This window comes from Zootermopsis nevadensis, unplaced genomic scaffold, assembly GCF_977971745.1.
Source record: "Zootermopsis nevadensis isolate Lab colony 2312 unplaced genomic scaffold, Znev_1.0 Znev_ptg000004l, whole genome shotgun sequence".
In the NCBI taxonomy this organism is placed as follows: Eukaryota; Metazoa; Arthropoda; class Insecta; order Blattodea; family Termopsidae; genus Zootermopsis; species Zootermopsis nevadensis.
Window position 1 is genome coordinate 3,472,447 of NW_028259136.1, and position 25,389 is coordinate 3,497,835.

At 34.5% G+C, this 25,389-nt stretch overlaps 2 protein-coding genes and 2 long non-coding RNA genes across 5 annotated transcripts; 2 read left to right on the forward strand and 2 right to left on the reverse strand.

Moving 5' to 3' along the window:
- The first annotated feature begins 11 nt into the window (after positions 1-11).
- Positions 12-17,461, forward strand: Cse1 (chromosome segregation 1). The gene is made up of 21 exons (XM_022066137.2): positions 12-150; positions 711-797; positions 2,165-2,310; positions 2,913-3,105; positions 3,571-3,716; positions 3,832-3,939; positions 5,093-5,185; positions 5,718-5,888; positions 6,388-6,517; positions 6,730-6,893; positions 7,087-7,276; positions 8,462-8,660; positions 9,850-9,953; positions 10,842-10,998; positions 11,426-11,517; positions 12,810-13,015; positions 14,794-14,891; positions 15,649-15,816; positions 16,297-16,443; positions 16,734-16,894; positions 17,196-17,461. The coding sequence occupies exons 2-21, from the start codon at positions 713-715 to the stop codon at positions 17,351-17,353; spliced, it is 2,916 nt and encodes a 971-aa protein (XP_021921829.1). The 5' UTR covers positions 12-150; positions 711-712; the 3' UTR covers positions 17,354-17,461.
- LOC147874818 (uncharacterized) lies at positions 15,418-18,551 on the reverse strand. Its single transcript, XR_015533656.1, has 2 exons — positions 18,402-18,551; positions 15,418-17,370 (listed from the first exon to the last, which is right to left on the reverse strand). It is a non-coding gene; the product is annotated as an uncharacterized LOC147874818 (long non-coding RNA).
- Positions 18,552-18,635: 84 nt separating this feature from the next.
- Positions 18,636-22,518, forward strand: LOC110830830 (cytochrome c oxidase subunit 4 isoform 1, mitochondrial). 2 transcript variants are annotated; one of them, XM_022066141.2, is made up of 5 exons: positions 18,636-18,786; positions 19,414-19,610; positions 21,362-21,554; positions 22,069-22,218; positions 22,391-22,518. In XM_022066141.2, the coding sequence occupies exons 2-4, from the start codon at positions 19,419-19,421 to the stop codon at positions 22,200-22,202; spliced, it is 519 nt and encodes a 172-aa protein (XP_021921833.1). In that variant the 5' UTR covers positions 18,636-18,786; positions 19,414-19,418; the 3' UTR covers positions 22,203-22,218; positions 22,391-22,518. The 2 variants fall into 2 exon arrangements, with proteins under 2 accessions (XP_021921833.1, XP_021921832.1); XM_022066140.2 differs by having other exon boundaries at positions 22,069-22,518.
- Positions 22,069-25,346, reverse strand: LOC147874819 (uncharacterized). The gene is made up of 2 exons (XR_015533657.1): positions 25,196-25,346; positions 22,069-23,074 (listed from the first exon to the last, which is right to left on the reverse strand). It is a non-coding gene; the product is annotated as an uncharacterized LOC147874819 (long non-coding RNA).
- Positions 25,347-25,389: the final 43 nt, after the last annotated feature.

A 25,389-nucleotide genomic window follows, 5' to 3' on the forward strand; every position in this document is an offset into this window, starting at 1 on the left:
GCTTACAAACATCCTGATAATAACTGACTAAAAGTGACACCTACCGGCAATATCCAACGATTTATACAAATTTATGTATGTGTGCCTGAAGTTTGTGGTGTTACATGTGTAAACTTTATTGATATATTTTATTTAGAATTGTAGCTCTAGGTACGTGTTGATGTATGAACTTTCAAGCAAATTTAATTTAGTTTGTAGTTTTTTAACTATACTGCTAGGGTTCATATCAGATATGTGTGTGTGTGTTCGTAACGTTCATAAAGAATTTAGTGGAGGTTATTGGATTTCCGATACATTTGTAGTTGTATATATTACGTATTATAATTTCAGTATTTCTAGTTGTTTTCCTGGTCATTGTATGCCAGAGTACGAGGAGAATTATTTAAAAAAATAATGGTAAAAATAATATTGTTCGGCAGACCCCATGTTCATTGGTTAGAAAATTGTTACGTTTTATCCCAAATTCATTAATAAAAAAAAGCTAATGGAAATAAACTTGAAATTATGTGCCAATTAAATTCGTGCAGATTGCCACAAAAGAAACTGTTTTTGAGAGAAAGAGAGTCAAAGATGCACTGTGTGTTGCTCAAGATTGGCTAATTTTGTTCAAGTAGTGTGTTGTAAGGTACTTCGAATGGGCTGTTTACTATCTAGAAGTACTGAGTGTCTTGATGAAATGATGGACTAATTTATGAGTTTTGATTTTGTAGGTATGGAGTTAACAGATGACAACTTAAGAACCCTTTCAAATTACCTCCAACATACATTGAGCCCTGATGTCAATGTCAGGAGACCTGGTGAGTTAATTTTTCCAACAAAAATATTAATTCCACTAATTTGTTTCATCCCCCTTCACATCTCATAGTTATTCATGTGCCATATCGCGGAATAATTACTTAGTAATTTCTTCTTTAACCCTTAAAGCCAAAGCTTGTCAAAATAGTAGTTAAGAATTCAGTCCATACCACAAAGAAAATGCAACACTTCACGATTGCAGAGATCAGTTTGTAATGCTCTTCAAGGAAATAATCTGTGTTTATACTGAGAAACACACAACATTTAAATTAAAATTACATACTTAATGATTGTTAATAAGGTGGACCATAGTGATTACCACTAGACTGTGTGTGGTTAAAGATCTGTCAATATAGACCTTTCCTATGAAAGTAAAAGTATTTAGATGGTGAAATATTTTTTACCTTCTTTATTTTTATTACATCAGTTGCGTGAAAGTTCAATATTTTTCTTCCCCAAATTCAGTATTCATAACAAGTTTTTAACATTGTATTATTCACACCACTGTATTTCTCTAGTTATGATACTTTCCCAACAGATATGTCACTGTTTTATTCTCATTCTTGCCCTTATTGTGTACTACATGTTTTATCTGTTTACGCAAACAGGATAATATCTGCACAGGCTAATCATGTAGGGTAGAATAGAGCCAAGAACCAAAACAAATAGTGTAGTAATTTTGGCCTATAGTTAAAAAATGAGAGTTGTTTGACTTAGTAACAAAGATGCACTGTAAATAAGAAGGTGATATGCATGCCTGTTACTGCAGATAATCTATTTCTTTCCCCCCCCCCCTCTCTCTCCAGATATAACCTTAAAATAGGTCAGTTTTTTTTAGATTTCAGATTTTATAGTTTTGAATGAGAAGGTAATTATGAATTGAAGTAAATGTAAAAGAAGGTAGTCAAGGCTCATTTAATGTAGTGGCTCATATTTGTCTGGCAGTGCTGAGGAAAACTACAAAACATAGTAGGACAGACCAATCCTTAGGTAACAAAATGGAACATGGGATCTCTTGCTTATAAAATGGATGCTAACTTCGCAACTGAAATGGCTGGTTGCTTTCTTATCATTCATTCCAGAAATGTGTTTGCCTATTTTTCATTGAGAATGTAACACAAGAGACCTGTTATGAGGTATGAGTATGTGTGTCTGAAGAATACTATGAATTGTTGGGTAAGATGATCATTTTAAAATGAGTAGTAGATTTAAATTATATTTCTGGAGCCATGTTCATAATTCCGTGTATGCATCACACTCCATTATTCCTTGTGAGTGTCACAGTGACATTGTCAGTCTTTAAGCTCATGTTAATTAGAACATTATGTGCTATATTTTGTTATGTTGATGACATTTCTTCTTTCTTCAGCTGAGAAATTCCTTGAATCAGTTGAAGTTAATCAGAATTATCCCCTGCTTTTGTTACATCTGGTTGACAAAGAAGATGTCCACCAAACAATACGAGTTGCAGGTGCTGTTGCATTCAAAAATTATGTTAAGCGAAATTGGAAAGTGGTGAGTTCAGTGTTTTTATTGTTGCTGTTCAGCATATTTTTCAGGCTGAATAAAATTTTGGCACAGTTATTCTTAATCTTAATAATAAGTTGTCTAAGTTCTTCAGTCTTCATTAAATTTACATAAGGGTATGGTGCATTTTTTAATTTACTGCTGTATGAAAAAGTAAATTGGCTCCACGTGAATTTGTAAAGGAAGGAATATCAACAAGCCATGTGGATTCTTGATTGGCTATTCTGACTCAGATTTTTATATTTTTCTTGGTCATTCCAGGAAGTTGTCAGGATAACTTAAAATCACTCATGAATATTGTCCTCCACCTGAAATGCAAAATGAGACAAATTTAGTGGGTTTCAGATTTCACTGAGCTGCATTACTACAGATGTGCATTTTTTTTTGTGACGCACATTTATTATGGCAATATGTATTCGCTTTATGAGGTACTGTGCCTTACATAGTAGTAGCATATTTCCCACAGCAGATGTAATATTATACACCATTGCTTTGGGTATAATGCAGTGGATTTTATCAAGTACAGATATATAATGGTTATGCTCTCAATATGTAGTCTAGTAAATTATTTGATCTTTAATTCTTTCCAGGATGATGATGCAGGTGATCGGATTCACATGCAAGATCGAGAAGCAGTCAAACAACTTATAGTGAACTTGATGCTTCACTCTCCAGAAGCAATCCAGAAACAGCTAAGTGATGCAGTGTCCATTATTGGTCGCTATGATTTCCCAAACAAGTGGCCAGACCTTATATCACAGATGGTTGAAAAATTTGCTACTGGTACTTGTATGTCATTACCATTAGATTTAAATAGGCAAAACCACAAATTGCTACATTAGGCTCCATCATTAGGGCACCCTGATGGAGGCAGTAAAATTAGATTCTACCAGTCACATGAACCCAGATGACAGTCATCTTTATTTATTGTATTTTGAACTTAAAAGTTATGATTTTGGGTCCTGATGAAACTTACTGGTTTTATGATTTACCATATACCAAAAATGTAAAAATCATGACTATCAGTTATTTTGCATTTTAAAATCAGTTTTGTGGTATGGGAGTATGCTGTGGAAATACAGTTTACTAACTTGTTTGTTGGATTCTCTATCATCATGCATGTAACAAATTGTCTGTAGCAAGATATAACACCATGCATAGGTTTGGGTTATGATCTCTCAACATTACATTTCAGAATATTAACTATACATAAGATTAACTTAAATTGATTTTCTCTTTCATAAATAGGTGACTTCCATGTTATCAATGGTGTTTTACACACTGCTCATTCCCTTTTTAAACGATATCGCTTTGAATTCAAATCTCAAGAGCTTTGGACTGAAATAAAGTTTGTTCTGGATAAGTTTGCTAAACCTCTCACAGAATTGTTCCAGGTAAGCAGTAAGTAAAAATGTGCATTAATGTTAAAATAAGTTCTGGATTTAATATTTTATGTCTTAGTTTCTGTATTTTCATTGGGCGTGACAATTATTTTTCCTTTCTCCTCAGGCAACAATAAATTTAACAACTGTTCATGCGAATAACACTGAGGCACTCAAAGTAATTTATAATTCTCTTGTTATCATCTGTAAAGTCTTCTACTCCCTCAATTTCCAGGTAAGAATTTGAAGTATTTATTGTTTAAAAGTTAATATAGGCCTACATAATGGTCCTAGGTATTTTTTTCTTTACAACTTAATTTACATTTAAAACTTTTGACATAATGAATTTGTAGGTGGTCTTCTTGTACTAGCATGAATGACGAAGGGTCTGTCCATGTTTATCTCTCTGTTCTTGTAGGAACTAGGCAGTTGCGTAAAGAACACCTTTTGAATTCCGTGTACTCCAAAGAGTACACATTTCCAATCATGTTATTAGAAGTCCCAGTCTACTGAATAATTTTCACTGCCTTAAAACAGTTTAGATTCCAAGTATCTGACAACATTAAATGTGTTTGTACTTTGTTTAGCCATCATATTTATTTAACCATCATTTTTGAATTATTTTTGTCTCATATTTATTTATTAATTTAGATTTATAGTGCTCTTTTAAAATATGCTATAAATATATGTTTGAAAATTTTGGCCTTGGAACTGAAATGATATACTTTGTAATCTGAATGTGCTGAAAATGAAGGTAGGCTGCTTGTTTCGTGTAGTTGCTTTTGGATGATGTAATAGTGGATCCATTTTCCTGAATAAATGTGAAAGTCATTTTGATGTGATTCAAGTTTTTTGAACTAGTGTGCTTGAATATTCTAAAGTAGGTATGTCAATCACATTTATACTTCTGGGCAGTTTATATAGTTTCATTTTGTGGTCCATTCCACATATTTAATGAAAATGTATCCTAGAACTTGAGTTTTCAAATGTCCCACCTCATCTGTTATCTCACTCTTCATAATGTTGCTTCAGGTTGTACACTATTGGAGATGTAATACCTTTTTAACATGCCAGTCAATTATCTGCAGCCTTATTAACAGAATAAAATAGTTATATATTTTTTATAACATTTGGTTTTACTTATGTTTACTGATGATTTGTTGGGTTTTTTTCTATAAATTTTATAAAATATGTCTGTAAAGTAAAATCTATATAAATTTAGCAACTAGGAAGTCCCATATATTGTGAGAATAAGAGAAAAACGAGGAATACACGTTGAAGTTTTAATTGTATTTATTTTGATAAAGGGGCACTTGGGTATATTTTTCTGTTCTTTTTAAATTACAGTAGTTCAGTAGGGTAATTGTATGAATCTATTTCCTTTTAAGGATTTACCAGAATTCTTTGAAGATAACATGAAAATTTGGATGGAAAATTTCCACAACTTGCTAACAGCAGATGTGAAATGTCTTCAAACTTCTGTAAGTTATTTTTTAAATCCTTATTAATTATTTTTAAGTCCTTTTGAACCCTTTGCCTGCTGAGTATTTCTTAGCTTCCTCATTTCTACATGTTGGTCAGAACATACAAATACTTTCTAACATTTGTCACAGGATGGCAGAGTGTGTACAGTTTGTTATTTGGGAACCAAAGCCATTGTTGGAATGAATTGTTACAAGAATGGGAACCTATGTTATTGTTGGAACACATAGTAACAACTGTGGGAACTGGGGTAATTGTTGGTTCACAATATATATAATATTACATTATCACAAAAATGTTGACTTTGTCCCTTTTGAGCAAGAGTGATTTAGGCTTACAATTTCTTTGAACCATGGTTGTTATTGAAGTAACATGTTCATATTACTGCCCATGTTGTGACATGAAGAACAACTTTGGAATTTCAGTGTACACCTTTCCAGTCTTGTTATGTAAGTGGTGATAAATAGAACTAATTTAGTTGGATCTTCTTCTGTAACTGTGGTATTGCAAAAATCTTAATAATTCTTTAAGGATGATGAAGATGATGCAGGACTCTTGGAACAGTTGAAATCGCAGGTCTGTGATAACATTGCACTGTATGCACAAAAATATGATGAAGAGTTTCAGCCTTATCTGCCCCAGTTTGTGACCTCTGTCTGGAACCTTCTGGTGACCACCGATCTAGAACCTAAGTATGATCTGGTAAGTTGTGTTTCACAGTCTGTATAAGTGGTTGGATATTCCTAATGTAGCATAAAAATTGAGGTATTAAACTTGCAGAAATTTACAGTACTGTAGAATTGATTATTTTAAATGAGACAGGATAGTGGCAGCATCATGACTATGTTGTTCAAGAATACATTAGCCTGGAGCACCATACATAGCATAATAATACATCCACCAGCACTCTTGCTATTTACTGGTGACCTCAAGAAATTCATTTGTCAATTGATGGCACAGGATACATATTCTCTCTCAGATCATACAGATGTCAGGAGGGGGAAGGGGGGGGAGGTAGAACAAGTAACAGAATTGGATGTCCTAGGCAAAGTGACATGCTGTAGTTTATGCTAGCCAGGGATATCCAGGTTTTGTTCAAAAAGTTTATAATACAAAACTTAGCCAAATATTTTATTTCCTAGTTTCATACAGATGTTTTTGAGAGATGATGCTACATTATTCTTAATTCTTATATTTTCAGCTTGTAAGCAATGCTCTTCAGTTTCTGGCGACTGTGGCAGACCGGTCCCATTACAGATACCTGTTTCAAGATGTAAATGTTCTCACCAGCATATGTGAGAAGGTTATCATTCCAAACATGGTCTTCAGAGGTAGGAAGTAAAATAGAAGCCAGTTCATCTTCTGTAACATTTAAAGTGTTGAAAGATAATAATAGCACCTTACAGCAGAGTACAGTTACTGCCCAATTCTCATAGATTTAACTTCTTCCAGGCTTTCTGTATTATGTCTTTCTGCTATATGGAATGTGTATGAGATGTAGTCATGAAGCCTTCAATACATAGGGTATGTATGATACGTTCAGTTTCAGATGAGGAGTTGTTTGTAGATAATGCTGAAGAATATATCCGTCGAGATATTGAGGGTTCAGATGTAGATACAAGACGGAGAGCAGCTTGTGATTTGGTCAAGGTTTTGTCACGGTACTTCGAGGAAAAAATAACAGAAATCTTCAGCTCCTATGTACAGGTATGTATCTTGTATTATAGTGAGGTGGTACAAAAACAGTGTCATACTAATATTGATAATATCATATAAAACAAGTTATGAAATATGCATAGCATAACAAATTATGCAGTTTTATTTATAAATGAACAATTTTAAGCATGGTAATGGTGCAAAATCTTGAGATTGTGTAGTGTTATATTTTATTGTTCATAAGGTTATGCTTCAAAAGTACAAAGAGAACCCATGGCAGAACTGGAGAGACAAGGACACAGTACTGTATTTAGTGACTTCACTAGCGTCTAAAGGCCAGACAGAGCGTCATGGTATCACTCAGACAAGCCAACTTGTTGATTTGACATCATTCGCCAATGAACATGTCTTGCCTGAACTGCAGAAAGATGCTGGTACGTTCATTGATAAAATAACTTTACATTGCAATATATGCAAGCTTTCAATTCGGTAGATTTAGGAAATATTGGCAAAAATAATTATATCTTGCTGAAAGTTCGAGACACCCAGGGGGTGGAGTCCTCGGAGGTGGCCTAGCCTTTGTGTGGTCAAGCCCTTTGAGAGCACTTCTGATGTTATCAGGGCCTGGGTGATCTAACCTGAGGTTATAGAAGCCCAGTGGTTTCTAACCCAGGGCAAGGTCCAGCAGGACAAAACTATGTTGGAACAAGCCTTGTGATCCAGGCCCTAAAGTGAGGCAAGCCAAAGGAGGCAAAGATGTAGGGAGAAAGAACCCTGCTGGTGCAGAATGTGAGCTAGAAACTCTGGGAGGTGGGGGGAGACATAGAACACTAAAAGTCTTGACCCCAGGTCTGTCTCAAGCCATGTATGTTGCCTAATTCTTAAGCTGAAAAATATGATAGACAAACATGGATGGACCTATAAGGTATTCTTTACTTATCCTAAAGCATGAAGAATGCACAAAATGGAATAAATCAATTGATTTTGTGCAGGATCCACTTTACTGAAAGTGGTTGATAGTGGATTGGTGGTACGAACAAAGGGAAAGTTGTCAGTTCCTTGTTTAGCAGGTACTTGTAATAGTAGGTTAATTGTTATATCTTGTGGTAATCCAGTGTACAAAGTAATGTATTTTGTGAAACTCTTTCTCCAGCCTTCACTTCCATATGCTGCAAAAGGGCAGTTAATCATTTTTTAATCATGTGATATGCGTGATGAATGATAAAACTTTAGTCTGTGGTAATTCATAGGGAGGCCAAAGCCCACCCCAGGCTTTAGCGCTGAGGTAGAAGAAGAAGTGGTAATTCATATTAAGAGACTGATAGCAATTTCATTATTTCAGTACTGCTTATGGGTACATTTGGTAACTTTTTATTTTGTCAGTAGGAATACATAGTTATAAGATTGTTTTAATAAGGAATTAAACATTGCTGGCATAATTTTCACCTCTACCACCATACACCAAAATGGCAAACTTCAAATATAGGGACTTGGTCCGTTCAATATTTTGTTGTTGATGTTATTGATATGGTCACTAAGAATGTTGTTTGTGATGGTTTTCAATTTTAATGCTCATCGTTACTCTTGATAATGTTTTGTGTTATTCTTTTTACCGACAGTAAATACATTGCCTGTTCTGATAGCTGACAGCATTAAATATGTACTGATATTCCGTACTATTTTACCAAGAGAGGTCGTAGTGGGGTCAATCCCACAGCTAGTGCGCCATCTGACTGCTTACAGCCAAGTTGTGCATACTTATGCAGCTTGTGCTATTGAAAAGATATTGGTCATGAAAACCCCTGATGGAAGTGCCATGTAAGTATAAGAATTTGGAATGTCTTAAACATTTTTACTCCTGTGTGTTTCTTGACTCAGCATACCATATCTTGTCTCTGTGAAATGCTGTGCCTTTTTTTATAAATGAGTTTGGGGAACAGAAGGGGACATTTTCTTATTGTAATTCTACATTTAGGCCTTCATTCCATCAAAAAATTTGAAATAAAACACAGTGTACAGATAGGTGCATGAACTAACAATTCATTTATGTATGAATGACATTTGAGAAGTTTCCTGTATTTGATCAGCTTACACTACAGTAATAACAAATTAATCTAAATATTAACATAACATGTGTCCCCTACGCAGTGTATTCACCACCAATATTGATACAATTTCCATCAATGAGGCATAGAGTTAGTTACAGTACTGTAATTATCTGTGCTCAGACAGTGTAAAAGTACTGTGTCAGCCTTATCAGTGGCCTCTACACATTCTTACTAGTGTCCCTGAAGTGACTCTTTCATCCAAGCAAACAAAAAGAAATCACATGGATTCATGTCCAGGGAATAAGGAGGATATCCTATCACCTTTCATGACCAAGCCTTCAAGCTTTGCACATCTTGAAGAAAGTGATGGCACATTCCAGTGGTTTATTTTTTGGGACAGGGCAGATTGCAGCTTGTCATCCAAGAATGATGCAACAGTGTACCATTAACAGTGGTATGGGATAGTCAGACACAAATCTCTGATGAGTAAAAACATGTAAGATTTGAGGTTTTCACAGCGGTGAGTATGAAGATTTCTGTCTTCTGGGTTGTTGCGCTGTGTAGTCTGGTCGATGTTAACCAACGTTTCAGAGGTTGTACTGCCTCCGCCCTGATGACGGAGGCAGTATGACCTCTGAAACGTTGGTTAACATCGACCAGACTACACAGCGCAACAACCCGGAAGACAGAAATCTTTGAGTAAAAATATGATGTGCATCACTTTCAAAGTGTTGATTATATTGTACATTCTTTCTTTATGATGGGATGTTGGACAACCAACCACTTCAATTTGAGTTTAAATGAATGCATTCATAATTCATTCACCTGTACTAATGCCAGGTTTAAGGATAGCTCGCTTGACCAAACCATTGCAAACTTTTGCTGCCTTACAGGAAACTTCTGAAGTACGTCTATTATATTAGAATTATTTAATTATAGAATTTAATCTTCTGTTGTAGGGTGAAGAGTGATGAAATAGTTCCAGTTGCACCAAGTCTTTTGAATAACTTGTTTAAAACAATGAATTTGCCAGGCTCTGAGGAAAATGCATATGTTATGAAAGGTAATACCATTGATAAACTGTTATGTATTTTGATATTAAAGAAAGTAAGGCTAAGCAACCTAAGATAGTGTTATTATGGAATAGCTGTAATCTTTGTTATATTTAATAATTTATAAACATCAAGTACAGTATAAGTATACTGAAAATATTTAACACAACATACAGTCCACTCCTTTTATTTCTAGCTCTTCTTCTTTATTTTTGAACAAGAATCTACAGAACTGGGGTTAGACTATTAGTAGCATACATTGTATTATATGAACTGCATATTTGTAAACAGCCAAAACCTTTTCATTCCATCTCTTAGCTTCATTGTTTTAATTGTGCCAGGCAGTCACGCTACTGATGGGTCCATTGTTCACCCCTGATCTTGTTAGGGCCTTTCATAGAACCCTGATTGCACTGATAGGGCCCAGACCCAATCTGAATCCCTCTAATATCTGTCAGCTGTAACCATGAAGAGCTGAAGATTTCATTTATGCGTAGCCAATGTCAGTAATGTAAACCATAATTTTTTGGTTGATCTCAGGTTAATTTGTATGACATAAAGTTTAGAACTGTAAAATTGTGAAGGTCGATTCTTTCCACCCCATCTGTCAAGTTTCCTTCCTCCAAATTGTGAAGCTCACATTGAACAAATGTTGCAAGTTTGAGTTTAAATTTTTGCTTTACCTAATAATAACTCTGGAACCATAAATTTAATGTTTGAATAAATGTCATAAATTTTTCATAATGTTATTGAAAGTACATTTGTATTTATATTAGTTTGTAAACAAAAGGAAAAGGTATTGAGAATTCATGAAGGAATGTTATATTCTCTTGAAGGTTTTGTTTAGTTTTTTTATATATACAGAGTAAATTTTAATTTTTACGTTTTTGTCTTTGCAGCTGTGATGCGTAGTTTTTCATCTCTGCAGGAACATGTTATTCCATTTCTTGGTGAGCTGTTACCCAAATTGACAGAGAAGTTATCATTTGTAGCTCGCAATCCAAGCCGCCCTCATTTCAATCACTATCTGTTTGAAACACTTAGCATTTCTATCAGGTAAGCGAATTGTAATTGAGAAAGTTATTTTCATTTTACAATATATTTCTATAGGAATCTGTCTAGTTACATACAACTTTGTTTTTTAACTTAGAGTTTAATGTTAGCCTGAGAAAGATTGCTTTATGTTAGATTATGCTAAATTTTGTCATCACTCTTTAAATAAACCTTGCTATTTAAAGTGTTAAGCAATAACTTCATTGTAATGAGCATAGTGTACTATAGAAAGTCCGTAATAGTAAAAGTCATACAGGTAAGAAAAGATATTTACATACAATGGTTGTGTCTTAGCAATCCAGTTTAGCTTTTCATTCATTTATATATATTTTTATTTTTCTGTTTACAAAATTTCACAGTAGACACATGTTAGCTTGAAGTTAGAGGTAGTCAGATTGAACAAGATTGATCATTTCTTTACTTCTTTCAGAATTGTTTGTGCCACTGATTCAAATGCAGTGGCTTCATTTGAAGAAGCTTTGTTCCCAATATTTCAGGGAATTCTTCAGCAAGATGTTCAAGGTATGTTGAAACCATTCTAACCTATTACTATAAAGCAGAAACTACTTGTATGATAGAAAGAAGAAGTTCTGGGCAAAACTAATGAAACTGCTATAAGTAAGATCATCTGTATGTAGAGGCTAGTAGATACAAATTAATAGTTTTACAACTTTGTGATATATTTCAGTGTATAATTTGTGCTGTTATAGAATTCCACTGTCTCAAAGCTTACCAGAGTTTTGCATACTTGCCATGTTTGTAATTTTTTAAAACAAAACAGTATGTTAAAAATGACTGTCTTCTGGTATATTGCACTATGTGGTCTGGTTAAAATTTACTACATTTCAGATGTGCTTACTGCCTCCATTATTAGGGTGATTACAAAATTTGTAGAATGAATGTGATGTATAATTATTCTATCAGCTCTTCATCATATTTAACTTTATTTCCTGTACTGCAGATTCATTTCATGTGTGCTGTGCCAAACAGTTCACATTTGTTTTCTTTCCTTAGTTATGTTTTTTTGGAGACTTTTCATCCTTCAGAACATATAAAATTTGAAGCAATGCTAGATGAAGATATTTTTTAAATACTTAATAATGCTAACATTCTGTTCATATATTCTGTGATTTTATAAAAATTCCATTGTTCAAAACTGTCATCAAAATAAAATAAAAGCAAGGTTGGAATGCAGACATATGGGTACTTGTTACTGGCTGCTACTGAGATACATGGTAACAGGTATGTTTGTGTTCTCTCTGCATCAGCATTTCTCATACTATACCATAAGCACTAATGATAAATATGAATTTTGTGTAGTCTCAGTTTTTTACAGTCTACAAAAAAGACGACTTTGGCAAAAGTTGCATATATATATATTAAACCATTTTGGGATCATCAGTTAAAAGCAAAAAAGACATTGTGCTCTCCAGTAGCATGATGTTAGTGATAATTTTCATAAAAATGTGGCCATTAATCCAATCTGTTTAAAATTTACTCAACATCCTGAACATTATTAGACACAAATATTCTGTACATTTATCCTTGACTATCTTTATGCTATCTTCAAACTACTTATAGGGTTAGGTGAAAATTGACTGAAAGTTTTTTGTGTTTGAATGTAATTATCTGGTAGTAGAATTGAAATAAATCATTTTTATAATTATTGAGATGAGCCACCCTTGAAGTGTCACTGAGTGGTGAGAATTTAAATTTCCTGTTTCATTTTTGAATTGTATTTAGTAGGTGATGTGATTTCTTCATATATGTTCACATTTGTCATGTGTGTGTTTTCTTTTTTACTGTGTTCTCAGAATTTGTTCCATATGTGTTCCAAATTTTGTCACTCCTTCTGGAGCAGCATGGGAGTGGTACAATACCAGAGCCATACATGATTCTGTTCCCTTGCTTGCTTGCTCCTGTGCTCTGGGAGCGCCCTGGTAACATTCATCCTTTGGTACAACTACTGCAAGCATTTGTTCAAACTGGAGCTGCTCAAATATCTGCTTCGCAGAAATTGGTAAGTTAATGTATAGTTTAACAATATATTCTAGAGCCATATGTCATTCTAAGAATTCATTCATTTGTTAAACAGTATAAAATATGCTTTCCTGTAAATCACCTTATTTTCAAAAACTTTATTGCCTTAGGTATTACTACTGGGTTGAAAATCCTTTGACTAACTGTGCAGCCATATCTACTCGTGAAGCTAAAATATATATATATATATATATATATATATATATATATATATATATATATATATATATCTATCCCCCCCCCCCCTCAAAGTATTTCATTTCATCACATATGGCATGCATCTTTCCAGAAGGTTGTCACTTTGTGTTTTTCTAGAATGTCCCCCTCTCCTTTTGTTTTAATATAAAATGTCATGAGAGCCATCTGTGACATAAACGATGACAACAAATGTGAAGCTTTTGTTTCAGCAAAATTCTGTAACTATAATGGTTTTCATGTACCAAATGATAAATGTGTGTGTGTGTGTGCGCGCATGCACTGTATGCTGGAAAAAGTGTGATTGGTACCATCACACCATCTGCAGTAAGTGTATCAACTTCTGCAAAAGAGACCTGATGTACATTATGTGCTTTCCCTGTGTTAAGCTAAATTTTTGTGTATGTTTATTATTTCAACAAAAGTTAGGCAGATAAAATTATACATATACAGGTAAACCTCGATTTACGCCACCTCAGTTTGCGCCAATTCAGAATAAAGCCGCTTTTGAAACCAGCAAGTCAAAAAAAAAAAATGTATATTTTACTATTATAACGTTTTACAATGTTTCTTGTACTGATTCTTATACTGAATCGTAATTCTTACATCGCTGATTTTGAATAAAAATTATAAACACAGTCACCTCTGCACTCATTGCTAAGTAGTTGCGAGATAATCTCCTAAAAATCCACCAAAATTGCACAACAATCACGTGAGCATTGGTCACTCTTCACGGTGAGTCATTTGCGCACAGCCTGATAAGGGAGTAAGGAAAAATGCGCTCAGTTCGCTTCTTGTTGACACATTGAATGTGCTGAAAACTGTGTGTTAAACATGTTTGTGTTGTTGTTCGACTACTATTCTGCAGTAGCAACTGTTTCTTACTTATAAATTGTAGAAGAGCCACCATGTCTGGTAAGAGAAGTGAATATGTTGCTAAAAAGTTGCGTAGGTCTATTGCGTTAGAAGATAAGATAAGATAGAATAGAAGGTGGTGATACCCATCTTAATGTATGCAGAAGTATGAAGTTGCCTCCTTCCACTTTGACTACCATAATGAAAAATTCATATAAAATAAAACAGTCAATGCAACAGGGTACGAGAGTAAGTGCAACGCAAGTGAGTTATAGCAGAAGTAAACTTTTAGAAAGAATGGAGAAATTACAGTTGTTATGGGTGGATGACATGAATTGAAAAAACATTCCCTTGACTGAAATTGCTATCACGGATAAGGCGAAGTCAATTTTTGAGGAACTTAAGTTGTCAATGTTTGGGTGCCGGGAATGCATGTCATTGACTTCCCATTGATTTACATTATAAAAAGAGTTTCAATTTACGCCGATTCCATTTATGCCTGTCCGTCCAGGAACGCATCCCCAGCGTAAATCGAGGTTTACCTGTACAGTATAACTGCAGTCAGATGTCGCTGTATGATATGTGTAGAGGTGCAACAGTTCTGTCACACTGGACCAGAATATTTATGTCATGAAGTGAGATAGTTGGGCATCTTAAAATTCTTGTGATTCTTATTAGAAAAATAAACTTAACTTGTGTGTATTTCAGAGTGGATTGTTGGGAGTGTTTCAGAAGCTTATTGCATCAAAAGTTAATGACCATGAAGGTTTCTACTTGTTACAATCTCTAGTTGAGCATTTTCCTGAGTAAGTAGTGCTTATTTTATACATGTTATATTTACAAGAATATGTGATGATGTTTATTTTAATTTTCCTGTATGGTCACTTCATATTCACAAATGAAAGACTGTAAAAACAACAAGTGAATCTTTGAATATCATGCACGTTTAGTTTTTATGTAACAGTTTTAGGAAAAAGATATGCATGTTGTTTGGGTAAATATGGTAATCATGTGGTATCCAAGAAATTCAGTATTTTTGAGGCAAAAGTATGGCAATATAGGAAGCACAAGGATTACTAGGTGTAAGTTTTACTGGAAAAGTGTTCTGTGACAAAAAGTTGTGTTTATACCAGATAATTGTAGCTAAGAATTACGAATGTTCAAATAATAAAATTATTTTCCTTAACATTTTCTACTGTGAAAGGAAGTTGACTTACAGTTGGTACATTATGAATCCAACGTAACCAGAATTTATAAAACTGGTGTAAATACTTACAACACTATGCTTCATACAGCCATATGCAAGATTTAGAAATAAATACAACAAATTAATCAAATCTGCACATGTTATTTATTATTGCTGCTTCACAGATCTCAGAGTTACAGTTTTATGTGTTTTAATTAATACCAAAATTATAGGCATTTTAATGTTATAAATTAAAGTCTACTCTGAAAAATCATAAATAACTGAAGAGTTGCAGTCTGTTGTTGAAGTACAAGTTGGTGCATTATTAATCATGCGTAAGTATGCTTCATATAATTTATTGGTATGATTGTTTTCAGTGATAACCTATCACCATACATGAAGCAAGTATTTGTTCTCCTGTTTCATCGTTTGTCTTCATCAAAGACGACAAAATTTGTGAAAGGCTTGATTGTCTTCTTTTCCTTATATGCAGTCAAATATGGAGCTGGAAATCTTGTAGGAATGGTTGACAGTATCCAGCCAAAGTAAGTGGGAAATGCTGTTCCTGTGGAGTCACTGAAATTATCATGTAAATCATCTGAATAAAACTAAACGGAGAAATATAGATCACTCCATTGTATTGTATTTATAATACCATGTGAAGTAATAAGGATGCTGCCATTTCAGAGAAATCTTCTGTATCCTTCTTCAGGGTCACATGGTGAAATACCTTATTTTTATCAAATCTCATATTAACTATTTGTTAGTTTCCATACAAATTACACTAGCACTCCTCCTTTTTCCTAGTTTTCTGTTACAGTCAAGCATTTTCAGGTAGCAAATTTGTCTTCCAACAAATGACTGACAATAAAGGAAATACATAAAAATACTGAAAGTCTCCAGATGTGTCTTAAGGGAGATGAAGTGAATAATATCATTTGCACTACCTCCATTTATGTAGGAAGTATTATTAAGTACATTTTAAAATTCAGATAAAAAATGAGTTTTTCTTCTTCTACTGCCAGGATGTTTGGCAGATTTCTGGATAAAGTAATCTTCCCTGATGTTCGGAAGATTTCAGGTCGTGTTGAACGCAAAATAGTAGCAGTAGGGATCACAAATATTCTCTGTAACTGCAAGGAGATGATGGATGGCTCCTACTCTCACCTCTGGTAAACATTGTTTTAAATGGCTATTTCTTTTATATCAGTTTTGAATGATTTGAGTATCTGTTTGGACATGTCTGTTGAAAATTGCATTTTAATTTTTTGTATTAAAACTGTCAAATTCTTAAATTCAGTGAAATTTCATTTGTAACAAGATTAACGATTTTTTTATTTGCAGAAGTACTATTGAAAATATGCAATGAATTTCATAATAAATTTTGTAGCTCTCTTATTGACTGAGCTTGATGATGTCTCAGACATTAAGTGAAAATTGGTGATAAATTTGTTTGCTGCAGGGCACAACTTCTGCAAACTCTTATTGGTTTTTTTGAGTTACCAGTGCTTGAGTCAACATTACCAGATGATCATTACGTTGAAGTTGAGGATACACCTGGATACCAAGCAGCTTATTCACAACTGGCCTATGCAAACAAGAAGGATCATGATCCTCTGCATGGTATGCAGTCCTGTATTATTCTTTGATCATATACATCATATTGAGGGGTGATGGCTTAATGCCTTGTTTGTACAGTTCTAAGATGACCTGTAAGTTTTGACATTCCATGATTGTAGAAAGGAAAGAGCTATATACATTCAAAATGTTTGATACATAACAGGCTTTATATAAATTCTTTCATCTCTCTTTTTTATATTTAATGCTCGCAATTTGTATTTTATTTTTGAGTTTAAAAATGTTGGTAAGCTATTTTTATATCATTTTATAGCATGTATTTAACATGATAACATTGTTTTGTTAGGTGTCAGCGAACCAAGATTTCATTTAGCAGAGAGTCTGCACAGGCTGTCTGTTGCATATCCTGGCCAGCTGAGTCCACTTTTAAGCACTGGTCTCTCACATGATGATCTTGCACATTTGAAAAACTACCTTCTTGCAGCAGATGTCCAGATTGTATGATCTACATTTCCACTGAACTGTAAGAGAGAGAATGAGTGTGTGTGTGTGTGTGAGAGAGACTTCTTTTTTTATGTAACCTCTTGTAAGAAATAAACATAATAAAAACTGTTTTCTTTTATTCTCTTAAAAATTACTGTAAAGTAAGGCTAGATGGCTGTTCTAAATGAGAAACAACAATTCACAATCATTTATAAAGTTGGTGTTAAATTATTTGAATCCATTTTCATGCTATGTCAGTCATGACTTGCGAGAATAGGCATATATAGGATGACAATAATACTACGTATAAGTCAGATTTTATAAAATCAGATGAAGACACCAAATATATTGAATACTCTCAGGACAGGGTTCAGGGTCAGGCTTTTGTAAACCTGGTGGTCAACCTTAAAGATTCATTATAGCAGGGAATATCTAACTAGCTGAGGCAAAATCTCAAGGAAGATCTTGTGCTGTAGAGCTAGTCATATTCAACTAATGACTGCAAATAAAGTTTTGTGGTATTGACATATGCAGAATCATACAAGATTAATTTCAGAACCCCATATGGAAACAATTAGTATTTACATGAATGGGAGATGAAGATTTCATCTTATTTCAGGCTCTCAAAGAAAGCAACATAACTAGTTTTTCATTTCACCTTTGTCAATCGCTTCAAGTTAATGTCAAGACTGCATCCTTTTCAACTGATTAAGCATTAATAATCCTATCATTTAACTTCATATAGCGTAAGCTTGAAGCAGTGTCATTAAATTAAACCAGGGGTTGGCAACCTACTTATTGGCTATAAAGGGAATCTGGTTGAACAAATCACATTTTGGATCAGTATTGAAAGAGTCTCTCAACATTCTTGATCAAGCTCCTAAGAAAAAGTTTAGGGTTCTAATATCTTTGTGGTTGCTTCCGTGGCCCTTCTGAAAATCAGTGGGCACCCCACCTCGAAAATTTCCAAGAGTAGTTTTGATAAACAGGCCGACACAATAAAACCTTTGCTTAGTTCCTTACAAGGATACACAAAAAAAGGCAGAGAAATAATAAGATATATATAAACCTTCAATTTTTTTCAATTAAAATATTCTTTTTCGAATGTTGGCTCTTCTGCTCGAATAATGTGCATAATTGCCATCATTCTGCTATCGAAAAGTAAGAATCATTCGATCACCAACGATACCATCGATTGTGTTTGATTGATAACCTCAAAACCGAGGCATCGATCCTTGTAATCGAATGTAAATATTCTTATATTTTTGTATAATGAAAATTGTTTTAATAAGAAACTTATGACATTAGGATTAAGTTAAAACACACATTTAAGAATATCACGTAAATATTTACGTGAATATAGGCTCTTGTTGTTATTTCTGATATTGTCATATAACCTTCCTTTTGGGTTTGAGGATTGGTTCGTACCATCTTGATATTTAGAGCTCTGAACGGTTCGTAGAAATAGATGTATTGCAGTATAATTTTTACGTAGTTTGTCTGTTGTATGTGCGCAACAGTTTGTAATAGATTCTGTTAATTAGTATATTACATTCATTAACTGTAGTGATTATAATTTAAAGTTTATTGTACTGTCTGCTGTTGGTGATGGCTAGCAACTTTCTTCTGTTAATGGACGTATTTGTGTAAACTTAAGATTATTGATGTATTATTTATAAGATGTGTAGAAATGAATGTACATTTAAAGTATACTAATTATAGAAAAATCTGAGACATTAACATATTTTTGGTGGAATAATTTCCCTTTATTAGAGAGATATACATTAGGATGAACAGTATTAGTGTTGCGGGGTTTTCTTCATTGTAAATCGTAAGTGAGCCCATTTGTCTCGATTCCTACAATTTCATGATAATTTTGCATATTGTTTGAGACTTGGAGCTTGCTAAATTTGTGCGGCTTGACAAGTGAAGCCGTTTTTCTGAAAATGAGCCAGCTTGTAATTGGTACGACTTATTTAGAAAAATTGACGGTTGATTTGACAATGTAAACAGTATTACTGCTGAATTAACATGCTTTAAAAGTTTCAGAAGAGTTAATGAAATGCCACTGCACTTTTTAGATAGTATGGCTAGTCGATTATTGTTTTCATCACTGAGACAAGTGCAGAAACTTCAGAAAGCCTGTATCCATGGACGTAGCCGAATTGGAAACCGTGAAGTTGTTGGGTTTGGTTTCAATGGCCAGTATTCATACCAAGACAGAATAGATTTCCCAATGCCTGCAATTCGCTTCAAGGAAAGCACACCAGACATTGTAGTAAGTACAGACATCTTCAGGACATTATCTTATATTGAGAGCATACTTAAGCTTGTGCGAAGTCAGAGCCTATTATAGTGGCAAAATAAATATGTACAAATTTTAATGTGGATGGCACATCAAGCTAATTATTTATTTGCTTTGTAATATGTAACATTATACGTAAATTTTTACCCTTAGCTGACTTCAGTTGTATGTATAACATTGAAACACATTTTCTCCGTTAGACTAATTCATCTTGTGAGTGTATGTTGCAGATAATGGGAGAATTTTTCTTTTGATGATTTGGAACTCTTTCAGCTTCAGTATGTTTTATATAAATGTTTCAGTCAGTAGAACATTCTATATTTATTTACAAGAGTTCTTTATATGTCAGAATGGTTATACTATGTTTGTTTTTTGTGAAATTTCCAAAGTGGATGATATGAACATGTAAACAGTACATTTTTGTATGAGAAGAACTTTATAATATAGTGGCCATATTCTTTGAGCACTTTTAGCATTTACCAACATAATATGATTTACTGCTAGACTTATCACTAAACTTTTGTTTTGCTCTTGCCAATGTAATAAAACCTGCCTTAACAACAGAATTTGTTTGACAATTTCTTAATTGTCATATACCACCCCCAAAAAGGTGCCATTCAACTATACACACATGTCAAAACACTGTGGAAAATAAAGACATTTGTATTGTAATATATCATAATTGGAAGTGTTGTGATTTTTCAATAACTTGTACTACCCACAAGAGAAAGGAATAGATGTGGCTTGGAAGACGGGAGGGGGCACAGAGTTAATAGGGGCTAGAAAATGTTTTATTGTTCTAGTGTCAAGTGAAAACACTTTTTGGTACTTGTTGGTTATCAGGACACAAAACGGGAGAGTTGAATATCTGGACTTGGATTGGACGGAAAACTGTGCATGCGTATCAGTATACCTGTATACTCAGTTGTTTTTATCTGTTAGTTCGTTCAGTTATTTATTGCTGTTCGGTACCATGTTAAAAGTTTGGGATTTACCATTCACTCTGGAGACAGGTTGTAACAACAACTAACATCTCATGCATATCCAAATAAAATATAACAATTTGTCATTTATTGAAATAAAATATAATAACTTTCAAGTATATGTCATTTATCCACACACATTAACCTAACCTATTTTTAAAGCGATGTGTCCTGATAACCGAAGTACCCACTTTTCTTGTGAACTCCACAACTTAAATAATCCACAGAACACTAAATCAGAATACAACGAAAGAATGATACATGGTAGACTTACAGATAACATACATACAACCAAAGATTGAAACTACGTAGTAGGGCCTGATGATTTTCTGTTTTAAGAATATTTACTGTACAGATTCTCATTCCAGGTTCCGCTTAATGTAGCCTTTAAACGGTTCCTTACATTTTTGCATTTTTGTTTTTATGCTGTGAAGATTTCAGTAGAGTATTACTTTCAGGTGTGTTTATGCCATTATTAAATGGTACTAGATGTTGCTGATTGATATGAAAATATTGTTCTCTGGTATGAATAGTTCTGCCATTTTGTAGGAGGAGGAAGCAATAAACATATGTAGTGGTGCCTTACATTATGTTTTATAAATTCACAGAAAAAAATTGGAGACTTGATAGTTTGAACACACTGATATTTTACATAGTTTCTTATATTGGTTTCAACAGTATCTATAATGTGTGTATATAATAGTTTATATCACAGTGAAAAGTAATTTCTTTTAATTGTAGGCTCTGCGAGAAAAAGAGAAGGGAGATTGGCGAAAATTGACCTTGGAGGAGAAGAAAGCCCTTTATCGTGCCAGTTTTTGTATGACATTTACTGAAATGAATGCTCCAACTGGTGAATGGAAGTCCATCATTGGAATTGCATGTGTATTAATATCCATTGGGATTTGGGTTTTCATCTTGGAAAGACTGTTTGGTGAGAAAACAGCTGTGGTGTTGTATATGAAATTTGAATCCATTAATCATTATTATAAGTCTATACTTGGTTCTGTAATTGGCATGCTCAAATCTTGTCTTGGGTGTGAATTTTATTTGTGGGTCTTTCATGGTATTTTATTTTTTATCTATGAATGTTCTGTAGCAAGTCAGTGCATTTGTTGGAGAAAGAATGATCTTTCCAGTGTGTGGAAGACCATTTGTGAAACACCGTGTGTGGTGGAAATTATTTTAATTAAGAAATTAGAATTTTTATTGCATGTTTCAGAAATAATAAAGGAACCAAGACTCTGGTTGAACCTTTAATTAATAGGGCAGAAAACTTGCTGATATATATTAGAAACAAAATGTATTTTTATACATAAATACCCTGATTCATTCTGTTTCATAGATTTTGTTGCTATGAATTAATTATTTTTGTTGTATGTTGCATTATGATTATTTTATTGCACATATAAAGACTAACATTTCATTTAAGGTCTTCCTCTTTTCAGTATACAAAGAACTGCCTACATCATTCTCTGAAGAAAGCAAGAAAGCACAGCTGAAGCGTATGATTGACCTTAGAGTAAATCCTATAGAAGGCATCAGTTCCAAATTTGATTATGAAAAGGGAGAATGGAAGTAAACTGTTGCAGTGTTAGGTACTTAGTTTGATGTAGCATCAAAATCAGTGATTAGTCAATCCAAATCCATGCGTAAGAAAGATAATTAAGAGCAGTGTATGTATGTGTATATGTTTTAAAATCTGTGATTTCATAACATGATAAAGTGTTTCATTTGAAGGAAATAAAGTTTCCATCTTTTTGCTTTCAGTGTTCTAGTAATGAAGATTCTAGAGCAGCATACCTTTATATGCTGTTTGGTGGATGGATGATTATATGATTGTACAGAAGCAGCATAAATAAGCTGATAGTTATGGAATAAAAGTTAACTTGTTCAAATTTTTGGAAAATGGTTTATTACATCGTAAGTCATGATAAAGAAGAAGCTTAAGTTTTGAAACTTATCAGATAAAGCATTTAATTGAATAAAAATTTTCTTGGATATTATCCATCGTCTAGTAAATACGAGGCTCGTCCACAAAGTAAGTTTCCCTGGGGCCGTTTACAGAAACAAAACACAATTTCATGGAAATATTTATTGCAACAGATACAGCAAGTGTCCAGCTATTTTTCGACATATTCGCCACCGGAATTGAGACATTTGTCATACCGTGGGACCAACTTTTGAATACCTGTGTTGTAGAAGTCTGCCGCCTGGGATTGGAACCACTGTGTGACAACCATCTCCGCCTCTCTGTCATTCTCAAAACGCTGACGCTGACCGGACAGGAATTTCTTGAGGTGTAGGAAAAGATGGAAATCACTGGGAGTGAGGGCCGGGCTATAGGGTGAATGATTAAACACCTCCTAGCTGAACTCCTGCAGGAGACTTGCTGTCCGTCGAGCCGTGTGCGGCCTAGCGTTATCACTGACCGCTCTTCACAGTCGGCGGGAGCTGGAATAAGAACCTCCATCTTCAACAGCTGCAACGATGCTACTGTGAGAACGCGGGAAGTGCCGTTAGTGCATGAGCCATGCTACGTCATTGCTCTATCATGTACGCACAGTCGCTTCGCGCAATATAAGGTTTGCTAGCTGTGGGACGAGTGGGAAACGTACTTTGTGGACGCGCCTCGTATAAAACGTAAAACAACGTTTCGGAGATGGGACTCTATCTCCGTCTTCAGGTTCCTACACAGTTGGGCCCACTAGATAGAGCTAATCCCTATCTCCGGAGATAGGGATTAGCTCTATCTCCAGAGATAGGGATTAGCTCTATCTAGTGGGCCCAACTGTGTAGGAACCTGAAGACGGAGATAGAGTCCCATCTCCGAAACGTTGTTTTACGTTTTATATTTACTAGACGATGGATAATATCCAAGAAAATTTTTATTCAATTGACTCTTCTCCATCGTCAAGAAGTTTTAGATCTGATAAAGCATTTAATTCTTATTTTTTTAAGGTTTCTATTTTATGTCCTTATATTCTTCCTCATGTTGAGTATTTATGTTCATGGTGTATAATTTTTCCATGATCATTGTTTTCAAGTTTTTAAATCCATTATTAAATAGTGTAGGTAGATAATTTTTTGGAGTAATCTGTGAAAGGTTCTGTACTACAGTAATGTAATACAGACTTTTTTAATTTGACATCCCTTGATTACATATTTGTTTGTTCTTTCCTGATGTAGCAAACAGGATATAGTTGGCATGCTATTAGAATTATTTTAAATCTATATTTCTCATGTTCAGCATACCTTTTTTTATATTGTATAATTTTTCTGAATGAAATAGTTCAAATAATGATAAAGTAAAGTAAAGTTTGTCCCACTATACGCCATGTAGGCGTTTGGGGTGAGTGGAGGTATAGCTCCTCTCTTCCTTGACCTCGGCACTAGATGGGGGTGAGTGGTCAGCATCACGCCCCGGCCGGCTTTACCCCCGGGAAAGAACCCCGGTACCCATTGTAGTGGAGGCTGGGTGGGCCCCAGAGCCGGTCTGGACGCAGAGGCTAGAGGAAAAATCCTCTGCCCCCGTCGGGGATCGAACCCCAGTCGTCCAGTCCGTAGCTAGTCACTATACTGACTGAGCTATCCCGGCTCATACATTTATTAAAAGTCGCTCTTGGTGGACTAGTGTTTAGTGTGCTCGCTGCTGGACACTAGGTTCGCGGGTTAAAACACGGCTGAGGTTTATGGATTTTTAAGGGTGATAAGAATCTGTAGCACAACTTCCTTTGGAGGGGAATTAAAGCCAGTGTTCCCATGTCTTAGGTTTACGGTATGTAAAAGAACCTTACGAGCATGAATGAGATGTTTCATAAGCAAAATTCAGTGGCCATTTCTCACCCAGAATTCACTCCTGATTCACTGTTAGATGGTTCTGGCAGTCAAATCAGGTATTGAGTAGAAATTGTGCAGTCAGTGGGCTGATCACTCACAAATGCACACATCAAAGAGTAGGAAAACTTTGAAAAGGAGGTGGCAAAGACCCACAACTGGGTTGTAGAGCCAAGGAACTACAACATTTATTAAAAATAGGTAGTCATTGATTAGATCAGTGGCACCACATTAATTAAATTGATTTTCCACATCTGCCATTTTGGATCCCTTTTTGCTCCTAGCATTAAAGGCAAAAAAAGACTTGGTGGCATAATTTTATATGCCATAGTTCATTTTATGAGGCTGTCAAACCATGAGATAATGAATAAATTCTGAATTGGAAAGAGCAGAAGGATGTTACTGTGGCCTTCATTTGAGGTACTATTTCAGCATTTGCCTGGAAGGACTGAGGAAGACCACAAAAGATTTCAGTCAGGATTGCTGGTCTCTGGGCTAAGTTTTGAACCTGGGATATTCTGAATACAAAGCAGGTGGGATGTTCATAATTGTATGGCATAGCATGTTGTGGTTAGGTCCCTTGAGTGTGCACCAAGAGGGTTATAGAAACTGTACATACAAATAGCTAGACAAAATGAAATTCACCAATGAAAAATTCAGGAATCTGCAAATCTTTTCAGCCTTGTATATATACATATATATGGAATGTCATTGCTATATATTTGAGAGATTCCTAACCTCAAAATGGTTCAGTACGTTCTGTACTTCTTCATGAAGTTGGCAGTCCGCAACTTGTTTTTGCAGAATCCTTATAATACTTCGAATTAAATCTGTAACATCCATGCTCTTAAAGTAGGGGGTGGTAGTAAGGATTAAAGTACAATTTCTCGTAGTTACAACCCCATAAACCGACAGTGCCAACAATTACCACT

Excerpts from the sequence above, each read along its gene's own strand:
- LOC110830830 (XM_022066140.2), top strand. The coding sequence starts at position 19,419 with ATGGCTAGTCGATTATTGTTTTCATCACTGAGACAAGTGCAGAAACTT. Across the intron at positions 19,611-21,361 it reads AAAGCACACCAGACATTGTA|GCTCTGCGAGAAAAAGAGAA; the intron begins GTAAGTACAGAC and ends TTTTAATTGTAG. Across the intron at positions 21,555-22,068 it reads CATCTTGGAAAGACTGTTTG|TATACAAAGAACTGCCTACA; the intron begins GTGAGAAAACAG and ends TCCTCTTTTCAG.
- Cse1 (XM_022066137.2), top strand. The coding sequence starts at position 713 with ATGGAGTTAACAGATGACAACTTAAGAACCCTTTCAAATTACCTCCAA. Across the intron at positions 2,311-2,912 it reads TTAAGCGAAATTGGAAAGTG|GATGATGATGCAGGTGATCG; the intron begins GTGAGTTCAGTG and ends AATTCTTTCCAG. Across the intron at positions 14,892-15,648 it reads CTAGTTGAGCATTTTCCTGA|TGATAACCTATCACCATACA; the intron begins GTAAGTAGTGCT and ends GATTGTTTTCAG.